The sequence below is a fragment of the Gopherus evgoodei genome, unplaced genomic scaffold (assembly GCF_007399415.2).
Source record: "Gopherus evgoodei ecotype Sinaloan lineage unplaced genomic scaffold, rGopEvg1_v1.p scaffold_164_arrow_ctg1, whole genome shotgun sequence".
Classification (NCBI taxonomy): domain Eukaryota; kingdom Metazoa; phylum Chordata; order Testudines; family Testudinidae; genus Gopherus; species Gopherus evgoodei.
In genome coordinates this window covers 57,102-77,282 of record NW_022059827.1, presented here as the reverse complement: position 1 = coordinate 77,282, position 20,181 = coordinate 57,102, and the positions used below count along the sequence as shown (strand labels likewise).

At 58.4% G+C, this 20,181-nt stretch overlaps 1 protein-coding gene across 1 annotated transcript; it reads right to left on the bottom strand.

Annotated features, from left to right (window-relative positions):
• Window positions 1-265: 265 nt before the first annotated feature.
• LOC115639964 (myosin-7) lies at window positions 266-19,678 on the bottom strand. Its single transcript, XM_030542867.1, has 30 exons — window positions 19,482-19,678; window positions 17,980-18,052; window positions 16,879-17,087; window positions 16,288-16,431; window positions 15,498-15,654; window positions 14,823-14,850; window positions 14,355-14,466; window positions 13,575-13,667; window positions 12,983-13,046; window positions 12,769-12,867; window positions 11,983-12,086; window positions 11,725-11,863; window positions 11,507-11,625; window positions 10,882-11,031; window positions 10,422-10,592; window positions 8,242-8,551; window positions 7,870-7,943; window positions 7,434-7,521; window positions 6,678-6,795; window positions 6,457-6,580; window positions 5,575-5,711; window positions 5,192-5,447; window positions 4,660-4,902; window positions 4,083-4,259; window positions 3,658-3,803; window positions 3,250-3,340; window positions 2,053-2,442; window positions 1,601-1,727; window positions 1,031-1,149; window positions 266-466 (listed from the first exon to the last, which is right to left on the bottom strand). Exons 3-30 carry the CDS (start codon window positions 17,077-17,079, stop codon window positions 266-268), a joined length of 4,182 nt encoding a protein of 1,393 aa, XP_030398727.1. The 5' UTR covers window positions 17,080-17,087; window positions 17,980-18,052; window positions 19,482-19,678.
• Window positions 19,679-20,181: the final 503 nt, after the last annotated feature.

The window sequence follows — 20,181 nt, the reverse complement described above, 5'->3', positions numbered from 1 at the left end:
ACAAACAAATACAAGAATGCATGGAAAGATAAAAGAACAAGGGAACAAAAAGGAAAAAGGAGGGATTGAATGAGAGGGTGGAAGAACCAGGACTGGAAGCATGGGGCAATGGAAAGGTTCTAGACTGCTCTAGACAAAACATCCAAAACACTGGCCTGCCACATGGGATCCTCACGTTCCAGAAGGCTCGAGAGCATTCTACACAAGTTGCCAGGATGGGGGAAAGGCAGGGAGGGGGATGGTGAGAAGGAAAGCCGCCCGCCACTCACTTGGCCTCCTCCAGCTCCTCTGTCCGCTGGATGGCGTCCGTCTCATACTTGGTTCTCCACTGCGCCACCTCGGAGTTGGCCTTGGAGAGCGAGCGCTGCAGCTCGGCCTTCGCCTCCGTCTCCTCCTCGTACTGCTCCCGCAGCAGGTCGCAGTCGTGCCGGGCCGACTGCAGTGCGTGGGCCAGGGCATTCTTCGCCTGGGGTGGGGGACGAAGAGCTCTGCCGGTGCCCCTCACTGCCGACCGGCAGCCCCTGCCAGCCCAGCCCTGGGCTCCTCAGCCCTGCCGGTGCCCCTCACTCCTGACCCACAGCCCCTGCTAGCCCAGCCCTGGGCTCCTCAAGCCCTGCTGGTGCCCCTCACTCCCAACCCACAATGCCCTGCCAGCCCAGCCCTGCCCCCTCGAGCTCTGCTGGTGCCCCTGACTCCTGACCCACAGCCCCCTGCTAGCCCAGCCCTGTCAGTGCCCCTCACTCCCAACCCGCAGCCCCTGCTAGCCCAGCCCTGCCCCCTCGAGCTCTGCTGGTGCCCCTCACTCCTGACCCATATCCCCCTGCTAGCCCAGCCCTGCCCCCCCTGCTCTGCCAGTGCCCCTCACTCCCGACCCGCAGCCACCTGCTAGCCAAGCCCTGCCCCGCCCCCCTAGCTCTGCCAGTGCCCCTCACTCCCGACCCACAGCCCCTGCTAGCCCAGCCCTGGGCTCCTCAGCCCTGCTGGTGCCCCTCACCCTCGACCCACAGTCCCCTGCCAGCCCTGCCCTTGCCTTGGCCTCTTCCTCCAGTTGTCTCTTGAGATCTTCCAGCTGCTGGGTGTACGTCAGCTTCCCCCGCGTCAGCTGGTTGACCAGCGCATCCTTCTCATCCAGCTGCCTGGCCAGCTCGCCTGGGTGCAGGGCAGGAGGAAAATAGGGAACTATCCTTCACGGGGACCCTGCACCCCACACCTCAGTGCATGGGGGCCATGAGGGGGCTCCCAGGGGCCGGGGGGAGGATCCCTCATATGGATTTCAGGGGAGAGAGCTCTTGGGGGGTCCCCAGGGAGGGGAAGAGGACGGAGAGGAGGGTTAGAGGGCTCAGGGGCTCGTGCATGGTGTGTGGGGTGCAGGGGGAAGGGAGGGGACCTGGGGGGCCAGGAGGGGACTTCCAGAGGGCACATCCCTTGTGGGGTGGTCAGGAGGATGCAGCAAGACTCTTACGGGCAGATGACGGAGTCCCAGGGGCAAAGGGGCAAGGAGAGGGGTCCCAAGTTTGCAGGGGATACCAGTGGGGAAGGGTCCCAGGTGTGCAGGGGGATGAGCGGGTCCCGGGGGGCAGGGCAGGGGTTCCCCACTCACCGTTCTCAGCCTGGAGCTTGGCACGCTGGGTGGTGAGGTCGTTCACCATGCGCTGCGCCTCCTCGGACTTGGTCCTGTGTTCGTTCATCTGGTCCTCCACCGTCCGGCACAGCTTCTCCAGGTTGGCCTGGGGAAGGGGAGACGTCGGAGCAGCAAAGGGAAGGAAGAGGGGAAGAAACCAACAGGAGAATGAAGGAGCGACAGGAAAAGGAGACCCTGAAATACCGGGAGGGCAGCAGAAAGAGAGGCATCTCCCCGTCGCACTGGCGCTGCCCACTAGCTTCGGCCGCGCCTCTCTGCCTTTGCCGGGCCCTCGTGAGCACCGGTTCTAAGTAGGAGGAAGTGGCTCCTCCCCCCCGATGCTGCCCTCCCAGCTGGGATCGGACCGTCCATCCTTAGCCCCTCCCACTACCCATGGCCCCTCTCCCTCCATGGGCCTGCCCCCGGGGCACCTTGGCTTTGAGCAGCTGCTCCACGTTGGAGCTGACGTCGTCCAGCTCCAGCTTGAGCTCGCTCTTCTCCTTCTCCAGCTTCTGCTTGACGCGCTGCAGGTTGTCGATCTGCTCGCCCAGCTCGGCCACCGAGTCGGCGTGTTTCTTGCGCAGGGTGGCGGCCGTGGCCTCGTGCTGCAGCGTGGCCTCCTCCAGGTCCCGCCGCATCTTCTGGAACTCTGCCTCCCGCTTCTTGTTCAGTTCGATCTGCACCGAGGTGGCGCCGCCCGCCTCCTCCAGCCGCTCGCTGATCTCCTCCAGCTCCCGTGACAAGTCCGAGCGCAGCTTCTCCACCTTGGCCCGGGCCGTGCGCTCTGCCTCCAGCTCCTCCTCCAGCTCCTCGATGCGCGCCTGCAGCCGGAGAGAGACCCACGGGCTTAGACAGGCCTAGAACATCACACATTCTAGAGCAGGCAGGAACATGGGGTAGAGGAACAAAGGTCCTCAGCCAAATCTAGAACATGACGTATGCTAGATACGATAGAAAAGTTCTAGGAACAAATGTCATTAGCCAGATCTCACACGCCCATTTTCACATACGGCATGTAGACGTCCTAGGTCATGGGAAAGAATGAACTGGGTCTACAACACGCAGATGTTCTAGATCAGGGAAAGCACGTATTGGCGGGGGGTCTAGAAGGAAGTGACCTGAGCAGCCTCTACAGCACTCAGTGTGGAAAACAACTGGTGGGCATTCTAGCGCAGGGAAGGAATCATACGGATTCTGGAGAGTCGCTGTTCAGTCAGGAGAGAGCTCAGATAACCGATTTCTTTAAACAGATCTAGATCCCACCATGCCAAATGAAGCATGCAGATGTTCTAGATCATTATAAAAGGAGTCTAAGTTCTAGACACAAAGGACCATAGGCTCAGACCAATATGAGATCTTCTCCCTTTTGGGACCTGCTGTTCTACAGCAGAGAGGAAAAGAATTTTCCTGAGAGACAGAAGAGGGTCTAGACTTTCGATGGAGGAGAGCTCCTCCCTCCTAATTCTAGACCGGAGAGAAAGGAGGGGAGGGATTGTGGAGACACCCCCAAGCAACACAGAGTAAATCTGGAGAGGAGACGAGGACCTAGATCGTCCCCTTCCAGCCCAGCTAGGTGGGGAGTATTTCTGTATCCCAGCTCTGGTGATGCACAAGCCAGCCTGCCTCACCTGAAGCTCTTTGAGCTTTTTCTGGAGCTGGGCAACTACCAGTTGTTCATCCTCAATCCGGGCATTCAGCGCGTTGAGCTCAAAGTCTTTCCTGAAGGAGACAGAAAACAAGTTTTCTCTCTGGCTCTGGGAGGGGGTTGGGGTCTAGTGGCTACAGCAAGAGGCCTTGGAGTCAGGACACCTGGGTTCTAACCCTGACTCTGGGAGGAAGTGGGGTCTAGGGGTTAGGTTGGGAGCCAGGACTCCTGGGTTCTACCCCTGGCTCTGGGAGGGAGTGGGGTCTAGGGGTTAGGTTGGGAGCCAGGATTCCTGGGTTCTACCCTGGCTCTGGGAGGGGAGTGGGGTCTAGGGGGTTAGAGCAAAGGGGCTGGGCGTCAGGACTCCTGGTTGGTGACACGAGACCCCTACTTTTTCAGCTTCTCATCCAGCTGCTGCTTGTCATTTTCCAGGTCCATGATGCTCTCCTGGGCCAATTTCAAGTCCCCTTCCAGTTTCCTCTTGGCCCGTTCCAGGTCCATGCGAATCTTCTTCTCCTGCTCCAGGGAGCCCTCCAACTGAGAGAGAAAAAGACAATGAACCCAGGAAGTCGGGGTCCACTCAGCAGGACGTTTTTAGTGGGAAACCCCCCAGTGATGGATCACCCTCCATCTGAGACACTCTGCTCTGATCCCCCCTGGTCCCTCCCTGTACCCCCCCCTTGGACACCTCAGAAATAACCGCTCCAGACACAACATCCCCCAAAGTCTAAGGAGGCACCAAATGGTGAGGAAGTAATAACCTATCAATAATGCCATCGAGCTCCTTAGCCCCATCCCCAGGCCTCTGGTGCTTACATCATCCACCTGCTGCTCCAGCTTGACCTTGGCTTTGGTCAAGGTGTTGACCTTGTCCTCCTCGGCCTGTAGATCATCCAGCGCTTGCTGATGGGCCTCCTGCAGGGCCTTCTTCTCCTTGGTCAGCTTGGCTATTATCTCATCCAATCCGGCCATCTCCTCTGTCAGGTTCTTCACCTGCAAGTAGATAAACCAGGTGGGTTTAGATATCGAGTGGCCCAATGGCGAAGATCAGTGTTGGAGATTAGTGGTTCCATGGGAGGGCAGAGGATTGAGGCCACTAACTCAAAACAGCAATCCCTGAATCCACTTGACCAACCCAACGCAATCATCCCTCAGGCCACTAAACCAACCCAACCATCCTTGATGACACTCAACCCAACCCAAACATCCCACAGGCCACTCAATCCAACCCAGTCAGTCTTGACAACACTCAGTTTAACCAGGTCTCAGGCCACGAAATTCAACCCAACCCAACCATGTGGCCACTCACCTCAGTCCACCTAGCCTTGATACCACTCAACCGCAATAGTCTCGAAGCCACTTATCGCAGTCAAACTCCTGTCTCTGCCCTCACCTTGTTCTCCGTCGCGTGTTTCTCCTTCTCCACCTTGGCCAAGGTCAGCTCCAGGTCGTCAATGTCCTTCTTGAGCTCCGAGCACTCATCCTCCAGCTTCCTCTTCTTGGCCGTCAGCTCAGCATTCATCTCCTCCTCGTCCTCTAGCCGCTCCGTCTGCTCCTTCACCTTGGCCTCCAGCTGGATCTTGTTCTTGATCAGCTGGTCGCAGCGCTCCTCGGCATCTGCAAGATTGTCTTGCTCCTGAAAGGAAAGAAGAAAAGGACGGAAAGAATGAAGGAAAGAAGGAGTGTGATAGGTTGACAGGTGAAGCATGGAGTTCAAGGATAGGGGAAACCCTTCTTCTAAGTTGGAGCTCCTCTGTGGGCACCAGGGAGAATTCAAACTGTGGGATCCCCATCATTCATGGGCTAACCAGTCTTGAGGTCATTCGTCCAAACCCAATCCACCCAGCCTTCAGGCTCCTCAATGCAATCTCACAGACCATGGGGCCCAGAGGGGTCAGGGAGGGGGGAACCCTTCCATCACTCACAGCCTGCACTTGCAGCTGGAGATCATTCTTCTCCTGCAGCAGAGAGACCATCTTCTCCTCCAGCTCCTTTCTCCGGGCCTCTGACTTCTCTAGCGCCTCCTTCAGGCGCCCAAACTCCTCCTTCATGGCCAGCATCTCCTTCTCCGTCTCAGCGCTCTTCAGGAGCGGCTTGATCTTGAAGTAGAGCTTCATCCAGGGCCAGTTCTTCACCCCCATGAAGGCCCGGATGTTCCACTGTATAACCAGCAGGGAGTCCCTGGCAGGGAGGGAGGCCACATGAGCTGGAGCTGTGAACTTCCGCACAGCCGTGCCCCAGTCAGAAGTGGCTGTGAGCATCCCTACAACAACAACGGCTCCTATGACGCCTTCGCACCCCACCCTACCTGCGTTCCAAGATCTTCTTGAATTCAAGGCGGGAGAGGACGCCCCGGGACTGGGCCTGGAGGCGCGTAATGATCCGGGCGAGTCGTTCATCCCGCATCTCCTCCAGCAGCCCCAGCAGCCCGGCCTTGAAGAACACCTGGGACAGTTGGCGAAATACAAACATCAGTAGAGCACCCCTGAGCACCAGGCTGGGACCCCCCCACAGCCCAGCACCCCCGAGCACCAGGCTGGGACCCCCCTACAGCCCAGCACCCCCAAGCATGAGGCTGGGACCCCCTACAGCTGAGCACCCCGAGCACCAGGCTGGGACCCCCCCCACAGCCGAGCACCCCTGAGCACCAGGCTGGGACACCCCTGACCCGGTGCCCCCGAGCACCAGTCTGGGACCCATCCATAGCCCAGCGCCGCCAAGCACCAGGCTGGGACTCTCCCACAGCACCAGACTGGGACCCCCCCACAGCCCAGCACCCCCAAGCAGCAGGCTGGGACCCCCCCCACAGCTGAGCACCCCTAAGCACCAGGCTGGGACCCCCCCCACAGCCGAGCACCCCTGAGCACCAGGCTGGGACCCCCCCACAGCCCAGCAGCCCCGAGCATGAGGCTGGGACCCCCCTCAGCCCAGTGTCCCCGAGCACCAGGCTGGGACCCCCCTGGCCCAGCACCCCCGAGCACCAGGCTGGGACACGCCTCAGCCCAGCACCCCCGAGCACCAGGCTGCGACCCCCCTGGCCCAGTGCCCACTAGTGCAAGGCTGGGACCCTCCCAGCACAGCGCCCCCAATGCCAGCACACCCGTACCGTCCCTGGTTCCTGGGGGTGTGGCTATCTGGGACCCTTTCCCCCCACAGGCTCTGCCCACCTGCATGGGCTCCTCCCCCTCACCTTGGTGTGCCCGAATTTGTACTGGTTGGGGTCGATATCGAGGGAGCTCAGCAGCTTTTCCGCCCCCTTGCGGCTGTCAATGAACTGGCCCTCGGGGATGGCCGCGGGGTTCAGGATACGGTACCTGGGGGGAGGGGATCGTTAGTGTTCCTGGATCTCTGAGCCCGTCCCGTGATGCTGCGAGCTTCCCATGCAGCAGTGCCCCGGGGGGGCAGACCCACCTCTGTCTGAAGTCCCCGTAGAGGATGCGGTTGGGGAAGCCCTTCCGGCAGATGCGGATGCCCTCCAGCACCCCATTACAGCGCAGCTGGTGCATCACCAGGGGGTTGTCCATCACCCCTGGAGGCAGGAAAACGGGGGTTAGTGAAGGAAAGGGGTGGAGCCTGGCCACCACAGGCCCCTCCCTTTACCTCTTGGCCACGCCCCTTGCCTCTGGAGAGGAGGTGGATAGGGAGCCTTATTCATGCAAATAAAGGCCCCGCCCTTTCCCACTGAGCAGCACCCCCCTGCCTTTAGCCCTGCCCGGCACCTTTGGGGAGGGATTGGTTTGGGTGGGGGCAGTGTCTGCCCGTTAGGCCACACCCACTCTGCCCTTTAGGTAGGGACAGAAGTGGAAGGGGGGCCCAATCTAGAACCATGCAGCCACGCCCATTTCCCCATTAATCACACCCCTCAGCCAGAGGGAGAAATGGTGAGTGGATAATTTATGCAAGAAATGAATACGCCCCTCTTCCCCTTAGCCCCGCCCCTCTCCCTTTACCCAGGTCCCCTCACCTCTGGGGAGGGATGGAGGGCAACAGAGACAGGAAAACCAAGCAAACATACTCCCCACCCCCTAATACTTTAGCCTTCAGTCCTTAGCCACGACCCCTCCCTCTGAACAGTCCTGAGCAACCCTGGAGCCGGTGACTTCCCCTCCCCCGAGGGGTAGCGGCACCCAGTGGGCAGAGGCTGGTGAGGGAGGGGGAATCACGTGCCTGGAGACTTGGTCTCATTGGGGATGATGCAGCGGACGAAGTGGGGGTGAGTTGAGCGCAGGTTTGTCATCAGCTTGTTCAGGTTCTCCTGGGGGTGAGGGGGAGAGATTAAGAGAACAGGACAGAAAAGGCGAGACGGATGGATAAAGAGAATGAGGCAAAGAGAGGCATAAAGGAATGGAGAGAACAAGAAAGAAAGAAAGAAGCGAGAGAGATGAACAACGAAACACAGAATGAAAAACAGATGATGGAATGAGACAGAAAGGGAGGCAGAAAGATGGACAGAATGAGAAAGCAAGAGTCAAGGAGAGGCAAAGAAGACAGAACAAGAAACAGAGAGAGACAAAGAGGGTCTGTTAGGAATCTCCTCTAGCACAGCTGATCCTACAGAAGGTCAGAACCCCACCTTGGCCACTTGCCCCCGGGGCCCCCTTACCCTGTGCAGCGCTGACACCGTCTGGAAAGATGAACCCTTCTTCTTTGATCCTTTCCCCTTCCCGCCTTCATGGGCTGTGAGGGAGAGAGACCCATACCCATTAGAAAGGGAATGGGGACTAGTGGTTAGAGCAGGGGGGAGGGGGCTGGGAGCCCAGGACTCCTGGGTTCTTTCTCTGGCTATGCGAGGGGAGTGGGGTCTGGTGGTTAGAGCGGGGGTCTGGAACTCAGGGGAGTGGGGTCTGGTGGTTAGAGCGGGGGGCTGGGACTCAGGGGAGTGGGGTCTGGTGGTTAGAGCGAGGGGCTGGGACTCAGGGGAGAGGGGTCTGGTGGTTAGAGCGGGGGGCTGGGACTCAGGGGAGAGGGGTCTTACCTGTGTCAGCCCCCGCATAGTTGGCGAAGAGGAGGGCAAGGAGTTTGAGGGAAGATTTCTGGTAGAGCCCCACCACTGTCTCATTGAGCGGGTCCTTATTCTTCTGCAGCCAGCCCAGGATGTTGTAGTCCACCGTGCCGGCATAGTGGATGAGGGAGAAATGCGCCTCCGGCCTCCCCTTGATGTTCCGCGGCTTGCTGAAGTTGGCTGACTTGCCCAGGTGGTTGTCGAAGAGCTTGGCCTTGAAGGTCATGTCCGTCGCCTTGGGGAACATGCATTCCTCCTCCAGGATGGACATGATGCCCATGGGCTGCCGGACAGAGACAACTAGGAGTCACCACAGGCATACAGCAAAGGATTAAGGCTGCCTCTCTACCCTTAATTCTGCCCTTCATAAGAGACAACTTCAATTCTGTGATCATGTGCTGTGTTCCCACAGAACCCTGCCTCAGTTAGCGCCTGGCCTGGCCCAGCTCCGGGCCCAGCCAAGCCTGTGTCTGCTGGACCCTGCCTCTTTCAGTGCCTGGCATGGACTGAACCAGGGCTGTGTCTGCCAGATCCTGCCCCACGTGCTGCATGAGTTGCAAAGCATGGAGTGAATGAGGCAGGGGCTGCAGGAACAGAAAGGCTGGGGGCTTGTCTACATCAGAAAGTTGCAGCGCTGGTGAGGGAGTTACAGCGCTGCAACTTTGAAGGTGTACACATCTGCAGGGCACCACCAGCGCTGCAACTCCCTGTTTGCAGCGCTGGCCGTACTCCCGTTTTGTCTCGGGTGTAGAGGATCCAGCGCTGGTGATCCAGCGCTGGTAATCCAATGTAGACAGTTACCAGCGCCTTTCTTGACCTCCGTGGAAGGAGGAAGCCTCTGGTAATCAAGCTGGTTTCCTTTCCCGGTTTGCTCTCTCGGTCCCGGAGCCACCCAGCAAACCGCAGGGAAGGAGACCTGCTTGCTCGGGGTTCCGGGACCGAGAGAGCAAACCGGGAAAGGAGACCAGCTTCGCCGCGGTTTGCTCTCGCATTCCCGGAGCCACCCAGCAAACCGCAGGGAAGGAGACCTGCTTGCTCGGGGTTCCGGGACCGAGAGAGCAAACCGGGAACGCCGCGGTTTGCTCTCTCGGTCCCGGAGCCACCCAGCAAACCGCAGGGAAGGAGACCTGCTTGCTCGGGGTTCCGGGACCGAGAGAGCAAACCGCGGCGAAGCTGGTTTCCTTCCCGGTTTGCTCTCTCGGTCCCGGAACCCCGAGCAAGCAGGTCTCCTTCCCTGCGGTTTGCTGGCTGGCTCCGGGACCGAGAGAGCAAACCGCGGCGTTCCCGGTTTGCTCTCTCGGTCCCGGAACCCCGAGCAAGCAGGTCTCCTTCCCTGCGGTTTGCTGGGTGGCTCCGGGACCGAGAGAGCAAACCGCGGCGAAGCTGGTTTCCTTTCCCGGTTTGCTCTCTCGTCCCGGAACCCCCCTTGAAGCCGCCCAACAGCGCTGCAGTGTGGCCACATCTAACACCACTTGCAGCGCTGGTTGCTGTAAGTGTGGCCACTCTGCAGCGCTGGCCCTATACAGCTGTACTAATACAGCTGTAACAACCAGCGCTGCAAAATTTTAGATGTAGACATGGCCTGGTCTTGGGAATAAGCAGCTTAATGCTGCCCCAGGGAATTAGATTCTCTTCCTGCCAAATTCTTGTGGGCCCTGCTTTAGTGTCCAGAGGGCTCCGAGCTCCGACCTGGAAACTGACATTGTAATGGACATGATGTGGCTGTGGAAAAGGCCAACGCTGTCCTATGGCTTGTCAGGACAGGTTTTTCCAGTTGGACAAGGCACTGGCAAACCTCATCTGGGATCCGGTGTGCAATTCCAGTCACCTGTTCCAGAAAGAAGGGCTGCTGGGACAATCCGGGGAATGGAGAGCAGATCTTATGGGAGGCGAATGAAAGAGCTGGGCCTGTTTAGCGTCAAACACAGGCTGAGAGGGGATCTGGGTGCTCAATGAATACCTTGTGAGGAGACACCAGGGAGGGAGAAGAACTGATGAAGTGAAAGGAGAACATCGGCACAAGAGCAAAATGGGATGAACTGGCCAGGGATCAACCAAGGCTGGAAATGAGAAGCAAAACCGGACTGCAGATCCTACTCCAGCGGCCGCGACAGAGGCAAGGAGGGTTGTGATGGAGTGGCATTGGGAAGTACCTTCTCGATGAGGTCTATGCAGGCCTGCAAGTCCATGCCAAAGTCAATGAACACCCATTCGATCCCCTCCTTCTTGTACTCCTCCTGCTCCAGCACGAACATGTGGTGGTTGAAGAACTGCTGCAGCTTCTCGTTGGTGAAGTTGATGCAGAGCTGCTCGAAGCTGTTGAACTGGGGAGGAGATTGGGGAACAAGAGATGAGTGAGAACAAAAAGTGCTCCCTGCTATGGTGAGAGCATAGAGGCATCTGGGGAAGACATACCAGAATGTAACTGCGCCTACTAGGTGGTGCTTTTCTATGGCACCACCTAATGGAGGAAGGGAGGAACTGCACCACAATCAGCAGTCCCTACAACACCCTCTGCTGGGAGAGGCTGGAGCTGGAGTAGCCAGGAGCTCCCCCATAGCCAATGCCCCTGCCCTGCTCCCTACAGGACCCCCTGCGGGGGGAATCACTTACATCGAAGATCTCAAAGCCAGCAATGTCCAGCACTCCAATGAAATACTGACGCGGCTGCTTCGTCTCAAGTGTGTTGTTGATCCTGGTCACCATCCAGCCGAACATCCTCTCATACACGGACTTGGCCAGGGCTCCTACAGCATAAGATACCTGGAGGATGACAAATGACCTGGTTACCTATTGCTCTTGCAGGCTGCGAGGATGAATCCCAGGCCTGGTGGTCCCTGAGCATGGATCCCCGCACTCTGGGCTGAACTCATGAGACCCATTTCCAATCACCCAGGCTCAATTCAGCTGAAAGCAAGAATGAGAAACAGGGAAGAAACAGTGAAATGTAGAGAAGAAAGAAAGAAAGAAAGAAAGAAAGAAAGAAAGAAAGAAAGAAAGAAAGAAAGAAAGAAAGAAAGAAAAAGATGAAGCAGTGAGAGAAGGAGAAACATGCAAAGTAAAAGAATAAAAGAAAGAAAAACATCGGAAGATACCGAGACAGAAGAACGATAAAGTGGAGGAAATATAAGAAAGAATGAGACACAAAGAAAGAGTGAAAGAAAAAATAAGACAGAAAGAGGAGAGGAAAGAAGGAGTGAAAAAGGAGAAGGAAGGAAGGAAGGAAGCGGGTTCTCACCTGCTGGACAGTCTGCCCCTTGGTCACATACTCGTTTCCCACCTTGACCCGTGGGTGAACAAGACCCTTCAGTAGATCTGATGAGTTCAGCCCCATCAGGTAGGCGGATTTGTCCGCCTCTGGAAAAGCAAAGGAGACAATGTTCATCTTCCATTCCCCCAGCCCTGGGCATGACCAATCCCCACCCTGCATTGGCCCTAGTCGCCACTTGTGCCCACCCTCAGTGCCATCAGGCTCGGCCTGCTCCTCGCGCTGCTTCTGCTTGAACTTCATGTTCCCAAAGTGCATGATGGCGCCCGTCAGCTTGTACATGGAGTTCTTCTCCTCCTGGGTGAAGCCCAAGATGTCAAAGGCACTCTGCGTTGGGAGAGGGACAAAATGTCAAGGCTTCCGACTGAAGAAGAGGCAGCAATGGCTTCCCAGCAAGTGGTCCCTCGAGAGTCTCCTGGTCCCCTGCTGGCCCTGGCTATACTCACATCGGTGGCTATCAACTCTTCAGCATCATCAATGGAAGACACCGTTGTCTCTCCTTGGGAGATGAAGGCGTAGTCATATGGGTTGTTGGTCACCAGCATCATGTCTGCAGAGGGAAGCTGATAGGTTACAGATGGACACACGACCCTTGTCTATATGACACATCTGCGCAACTCAACTTAGTGAAAGAGTGAGAATGCCACTCGACCAAAACCAGCTCAGCAAGGAAAGATCAAAGACTTGGGGCCACCCAGTTCAATTCCTCAAGACCTGAATTCACTCAACCCAACATGAGTCAACTCACCCAGACTCAACAGGACTTGAGGACACTGAATTCAGCTCTTCTGGATTTGAGGATCTCAGCCAGACTTGAAGACGCTAAGCTCAATCTAACAAGACTGGAGGCCACGCTACTCAACAAGATTTGATGCCTTTAAACATACTAAGATGTGAGAACGCTCGGCTCATTTCAAATCAACATGACATAAGGTCACTCCACTCTACTTGCAAGACTCAAGGGAACTCAGTTTAAGGATACTAGAGTTCATCATCCCATCGAGACTGGAAGGGATTCAATGCAAGGATACTAGAGTCACTCCACTTGACTCAGACTCAAGGGAGCTCAACTTTACCTAAGGACACTAGAGTCCAGTCACCTTAACAAGCTTTGTGGACACACCACTCAGCTCATGAAGACGTGAAGCCACTCAGCTAGACACACTCACATAGACATGAGGCTGTTCACTACAGCCCAAGCACAATCTGCCTGGGTTGCTGAAGATTCTCACCCAGGAGTTCTGGCTTCTTGTTGGACAGGATCTGGTAGTAGATGTGATAGCTCCTCTCAGATTTAAGCTGGAAGATGACCCGGGATTTTTCCAGGAGATCTGAGGGAAAGAGGGAAGAGTGGGTTAGAGAGAAGGTGTGGGGAGAGGCAGAGAGGAAGCATAAACCATGAGGCCCAGGATGGAGGCAGAGAGCATTGATATTCATCACACTCACAGGTCTCTATATCAGCTGAAGCCAACTTCCCCGTCGCCCCAAAATGAATCCGGATGAATTTACCCTAAAGAGAGAGGGAGGGAGGGAGAATGCTCAGGATTAGGGGCTAGTACAGCAGGAATAGCCTCACACACTGCACATACAGACCCCTTCCCCTGACTCCCACACAGCCGCACCACTTTCTTCCCCAGAGCCACTCACCCCATACATGGCCCTTCAGACCTCAATCCCCATAGACAGTCACCGAGACTTCTCCCCCGGATCTCCCACCTGACAGACAGCCCCGCAATCTCCTTCTCTATAGACTCTCCCATCCCAGACACTCCCTTCAGACTCCCAAACTCCATAGACAACCCCATAGATCCCTCCCCCAAAGACACCTCCACCCCACATACAACCACATAGACCTCCCCACAGACACACACCCACACAACCTCCTTCCCCACCACCCCCACCCCATAACCTCCTCCACCGACCCCCACATCTACGACAACAGCCCCATGGCTTCGTTCTCCAGAGCTCCCACCCCAGACACAGCCCCACATGCCCCTCTCCCAGCTCTTCATCTCCACCCCAATTCCAGGATACTCACGAATCGGGATGAGTTATCATTCCTCACAGTCTTGGCATTGCCAAAGGCCTCCAGGGCAGGGTTGGCCTGGATGATTTGATCCTCCAGGGTCCCCTGAGGGAGAAACATCATATGGATGAGGGAAAAGGAAACGGAAATAATTAGAGGGGAGAAAGGGAGGAGTGAGACAGAGAATGGGCGATGGGAAGAATGAGAGATGGATGGACATACGGACATATGTGAGGATGGACAGACAGACAGGGGGATGGATGGACGGGTGAACAGATATAGGAATGGGACAGATAGGTGGGTACAGAGATGGAGGGATGGGGATGGATGGATGGTAGCAGATAAACCAGGGATTGGCAACCTTTGGCATGCGGCCTGCCAGGGTAAGCACCCTGGCGGGCCGGGCTGGTTTCTTTACCTGCTGCGTTTATCTACACATCCGCAGGTCTGGCCGATCGCAGCTCCCACTGGCCGCGGTTTGCCATGTGGGAAGCATGCAGGCCGAAGGATGTGCTGGCCACCCTTCCCGCAGCCCCCATTGGCCTGGAGCAGCGAACCGCGGCCAGTGGGAGCCGCAATCGGCCAGACCTGCGGATGCAGCAGGTAAGCAAACTGGCCCAGCCCACCAGGGGGCTTACCTTGGCGGCCATGTGCCAAAGGTTGCCAACTCCTGAGATAAACGCAAGGCCAGGGATGGACAAACTAGTAAAGGGATGGACAGATGGGCGTGGGGATGGGCATAGGTGGATGGACATAGGGATGGATACAGGCATAGATGGGTGGAGGCCACACCTTGCTCTTGTCCACCTGGTCCTTCTTGCTGCGGTCACTGATGGCCGCGATGACGGCAAAGTACTGAATGACCCGCTTGGTGTTCACGGTCTTCCCCGCCCCCGATTCTCCGCTGGGGGACAGGAGGAGAGAGAGTGAGACACAGCCCCTCCTGCCTGTGCCCCACCCACCCCGAGCGCTGGAGAAGCAGGAAGACTCTGTGCAGAATTCAGGAGTCAGGACCTAAGAGAGGGGGCGGGGCTTCAGAATTCAGCGAGGGGGCGGGGCTTCAGAATTCAATGTAGGGGCAGGGAGGTTAAAACTTTAGTAGGTAGGGCTAAGACTTGAAGAGTTGGGGCTACAATACAAGAAGGGTTGAAACTTTGGGGGGCAGGATCAGACTTCAAGGGGACTGTTAAAGGTTTTGGGGTGCAGTGATTTTGTGGGGGGATGAGGGGTCGAGAGAGGAAGGGATGGGGTGACACTCACGTGATGAGGATTGACTGGTTCTCCCGATCTGGAAAGAAGAAGGGGAGGAGAAACAGCATGAGATGGATAGAAGCTACCTAGCCCCATCCTGCCCGCCCCAGGGTGCCCCCCTCCCCAGATCATAGTGGACATCCTTTATCCATCCACATGTGCTGGTAGGCAGAGAGGGAAAGGAAGCAGTGGGATAGGTGTGCAGCTTAGGGGTTTATGCTTAGGGGTACAGTTAGGGCTAAAGACTATGGTTATGGCCAGGGATATAGTTAGGGTTAGGGGTATATTTATGGTTATGAGTATAATTAGGGTTAAGCTTATGGTTAGGAGTATAGTTAAGGTTAGATTTATATTTATGGCTATGGTTGGAGTAGAATTAAGGTTAAGGTTATATTTATGGTTATGGTTAGGGGTATAGTTAAGGATAGGGTTATAGCTGGGGTAGAGTTAAGGTTAGGGTTATATTTATGGTTATGGTTAGGGGTATAGTTAAGGATAGGGCTATGGCTGGGGTAGAGTGAAGGATAGGGTTATGGCTGGGGTAGAGTTAAGGTTAAGGTTATATTTATGGTTACAGTTAGGGGTATAGTTAAGGATAGGGTTATAGCTGGGGTAGAGTTAAGGTCATGGTTATATTTATAGTTATGGTTAGGGCTATAGTTAAGGATAGGGTTAGGTCCCTACCTGTCAGCATGTTCTGGTAGGCGTTGTCAGAGATGGAGAAGATGTGGGGTGGGGCTTCGCTTCTCTTCTTGCCCCTGTAGGCGCTCACCACCTCCGCGTTATAGACCGGCAACCACTTGTAGGGATTGACCGTCACGCAGAACAGCCCTGAGTAGGTCTGGAGAGGGGGAATGGGATGGGGGAGGAGGCCAGAGAATGGGAAGATAATGGAGGTGATGCCTCCCCCCCTCCCCCATGATCCAAGAAAGGAGAAAATGACACCACCCAACCTCCGTCTAGAAGAAGAGATAATGCCACCCAATAGCAGTCTAGCAGGAGAGGAACCCCCCACCAGTACGGAATGACACTAACATCCTTAATCTAGAAGCGGAGCGGAAGCCCCTCCTCCAGAATTGCTCTACCACCACCCATCATCTAGAAGAGACATTGCGTTTCTGCTCTAAAATGGCTCCAATGCCCCTAATCTAAAATAGTGAATGAGTTTCTTTTCTAGAACAGCTCTAAACTAGGAGATGGAGAGAGTCCTCAACCTCTGACTCCTCTGATCTAGAAGATGGACTGATGTGCTGACGTAGAATGGCTCTAAACAGAGCTATTGGATGGGGAACTGCTCCAAACTGCCCTGATCTAGAATGTCCGGCTCCAGAACGGCTCTAGATGTAGAGCTCCCAGAACTACTACAGCCCCGACGCAGGGGTGGGTCGCATGGAGGTCTGGGCATTTTGTCCCTCACCCCACGGGGGAGGCCGGCGATGGGAAGCTGGCAGAGCACCCCCCCCCACAGACTCACGTAGATCATCCAGGCGGCATATCGCTCCTTGAGGTTGTAGAGCACGGCCGGCTCGTGCAGGAACGTCAGCATGGCCATGTCCTCGATCTTGTCGAACTTTGGCGGGTTCTGCTGCATGATCTGGTCCTCCTTCACTGTCACTGTCTGCAGGGACACCCCCAACACACACACCGAGAGAGCCCCGGGTGGCGTTAGCGTGGGGAACCCTTGTGCAAAGAGGAGGGCTGGGGAGGCGGGTGCTATCTGGGGCAGGCAGCCCCCAGAGGAACCAGGATCAGCCTCCAAGGGGCACTGTAGGGGTGGGAGGGGCTAGAGGAGTTTGGGGGGCCTGAGATGAACTCATGAAGGGTTGGGGCTGGAGGGGGGGTTTCCTGGAGAAGGGGGAGGTGGGGTCACTTTGAGGGTGTGGGGGAGAAGCAGCCACCCCTTCGTGAACGGGGGGCCCAGCAAGCACTGGGGGGCACCATGGTGGATGGCGTCTGGAGCCTGGGGGGGACACCATGCTTGGGGGCGGTGACACTGGAGGGGGGCAGTTGAGAGCTGTGTGGATGGGGCTGTCTGGGGCACACCCCCCACATACACCCCCCGCACCTGGCCGTTCTCGGTCTCGGCGGTGATCTTGCCCCCCTCCCGGGAGAGGATCTTGGCCTTGACAAACTCCTCCTTGACGTCCGGCACGAAGATGTCCTTCTTCAGGTCGAAGGGCCGGGTCTGCGCTTCGATCCGCTGCTTGTCCGACTGGCGCAGGTAGGGGGCGGCGGCCCCGAACTCGGCCATCTCTGCGTCCGGCATGGCGGGCTCTGCGGACGGCAGCGAGCGATGGGCAACCCAGGCCCCTCCGGGATTCGAACCCACAACCCTGGGGTGCTGTAGTTCCCCAATGGAGCTCGAGGGGCAGAAACCCCCCACCCCAGCATCCCCTGGGGGAGCTGGACTAGGTGGGGTGCACTTCCTGCAGCTGCTACCAAGGGGCAGCAACCTCCTCTTGCTGAGGGGTCCCTGTATAACCAGCCCATGTCTCACCCCAGAGCCAGCCGCATCTCAGCACTGGGCGAGGGGTCCCTGTATAACCAGCCCGTGTCCCACCCCAGAGCCAGCCACATCTCAGCGCTGGGCGAGGGGTCCCCGTGTAACCAGCCCAAGTCCCACCCCAGAGCCAGCCGCATCTTAGCGCCGGGCGAGGGGTCCCCGTATAACCAGCCCGTGTCCCACCCCCGAGCCAGCCGCATTTCAGCGCCGGGCGAGGGGTCCCCGTGTAACCAGCCCGTGTCCCACCCCAGAGCCAGCTGCATCTCAGCGCCAGGCGAGGGGTCCCCGTGTAACTAGCCCGTGTCCCACCCCAGAGCCAACTGCAACTCAGCGCTGGGCGAGGGGTCCCCGTGTAACTAGCCCGTGTCCCACCCCAGAGCCAGCCGCATCTCAGCACTGGGCGAGGGGTCCCCGTGTAACCAGCCCGTGTCCCACCCCAGAGCCAGCCGCATCTCAGCGCCGGGCCAGGGGTCCCTGTGTAACCAGCCCATGTCCCACCCCAGAGCCAGCCGCATCTCAGCACCAGGCGAGAGGTCCCTATATAACCAGCCCATGTCCCACCCCAGAGCCAGCCACATCTCAGCACCGGGCGAGGGGTCCCTGTGTAACCAGCCCCCCACCTGCCACTTCCCCCACTCTCGATAGGCCGCATTTCGGCACTACCTTTGCTTTTCCTCTGATGATCCGACGGGGGAAGAATGAGGTGGGCTGGCCTGGCTGCCGTGGGTCTGGAGTCCTGTAAGGCAGAGGGAGCAGGTCAGAGCCCAGGGCCGCCCGGGGCGGGAGGCAAGTGGGGCAATTTGCCTCAGACCCTGCAGGGACCCCCACAAGAGCTTTTCGGGGCCCATGGAGCGGGGTCCTTCACTCTCTGTGGGGGCCCCGGAAAACTCTCGTGGGTCCCGAGCCCCCGAAGCTTCTTCCTTTCCGGGTCTTTGGCGGCAATTCAGTGGCGGGGGGTCCTTCTGCCCCGAAGTGCCCCAAAGACCCGCAGCAGGGGGTCCTTCCACCCCAGAGTGCCCCGAAGTGCCCCGAAGACCCGCGGCAGGGAGTCCTTTTACCCTGGAGTCCCCCACAGTGCCCCGAAGACCTGTGGCAGGGGGTCTTTCTGCCCCGGAGTGCCCCAAAGACCCACAGCGGGGGGTCCTTCCACCCCGGAGTGCCCCGAAGTGCCCTGAAGACCCATGGTGGGGGGTCCTTCCGCCCCGGAGTGCCCCAAAGTGCCCTGAAGACCTGTGGCAGGGGATCCTTCCACCCTGGAGTGCCCCAAAGTGCCCCAAAGATCGGCGGCGGGGGATCCTTCTTCCCCGGAGTGCCCCTAAGACCTGCGGCAGGGGGTCCTTCCGCCCTGGAGTGCCCCAAAGTGCCCTGAAGACCTGTGGCAGGGAATCCTTCCACCCTGGAGTGCCCCAAAGTGCCCCAAAGATCGGCGGCGGGGGATCCTTCTTCCCCGGAGTGCCCCTAAGACCTGCGGCAGGGGGTCCTTCCGCCCCGGAGTGCCCCAAAGTGCCCCGAAGACCCGCAGCGGGGGGTCCTTCCGCCCCGGAGTGCCCCGAAGACCCCCCGCCGCCGAAGACCCCAAGCCCCCTGAATCCTCTAGGCAGCCCTGGAGGAGTCAGAGATGCCCCCAGAGGGGCCCAGACCCCCACACCACACCCCACATCCACCATTCATGTGAGACCCCTCCCCACAGGGCAGGGCCCAGCCCCACCAGGAGGTGGCGTGCGTGCGCGCACACACACACACACACGACACAAACACAAAACCTCTCAGCCCCCCCACAACTCAGCCCCCCCTTCAATCTCACCCCAACTCCCCCTATCTATTCCAACACCACATAACCCCGCAGAGCCCCCAATCCCTCTGTACCCCAGGCCCTCCATCCCCTTCTTCCCAAATTCCCCAGGGAGCCCCCCATCAGCCCCCTAAAACTGCTAGGACCCTCCAACTCCACGTCCCACCCCCTGGGGACCCCTCAAGCCCCCATCCCCCTACATCTCCTGGGGAACCCATCAGCCCCATAACGCTGCTATCACACTCCAGCCCCTTCCCCCGTCCTCCCCAGGGAGCCTCCACACTCACAGGCACCCCACATGCCCCCCTTTCCCAGAGGCCTGACCCCCCATTCCGCAGGGAGCACCCCCCCACCAGAGCTCAGGGGTGCCTACCTCACACCGACAAGTGGGGGGCTGTGGAGGGGCGGCCGCGGTGGGTTCCCCGTTATATAGCCCGCGCCCCGCCCTGGCTGGGCTCCCGCCCGCTACGGCCACAGCCCCCCTGAACAATTGGAAGCTCTCGTCATTGTCCTGGAACGATGAAGAATGGGAACAGGTTCGGGGTGGGGGAGGGGGCCGCAGGGTTGGGATTCCAGAGCGGAAGGACGGAGGGTCCCAGGGGAGGAGGGACAGGAACACGGACACCCCATTATGCCAGCCCCCCCTCAATCCCAGCCTGCACCCCCATTAGCCCAGCTCTGCCGGTGCCCCTCACTCCCGACCCGCAGCCCCCAGTGCCCCTCAATCCCACCCTGCACCCCGCTGGCCCAGCTGTGCCGGTGCCCCTCACTCCCAACCCGCAGCCCCTGGTGCCCCTCAATCCCACCCTGCTGGCCCAGCTGTGCCGGTGCCCCTCACTCCCAACCCGCAGCCCCCAGCCCCCCTCAATCCCACCCTGCACCCCGCTGGCCCAGCTGTGCCGGTGCCCCTCACTCCCAACCCGCAGCCCCCAGCCCCCCTCAATCCCACCCTGCACCCCCGCTGGCCCAGCTGTGCCAGTGCCCCTCACTCCCGACCCGCAGCCCCCAGTGCCCCTCAATCCCACCCTGCACCCTGCTGGCCCAGCTGTGCCAGTGCCCCTCACTCCCGACCC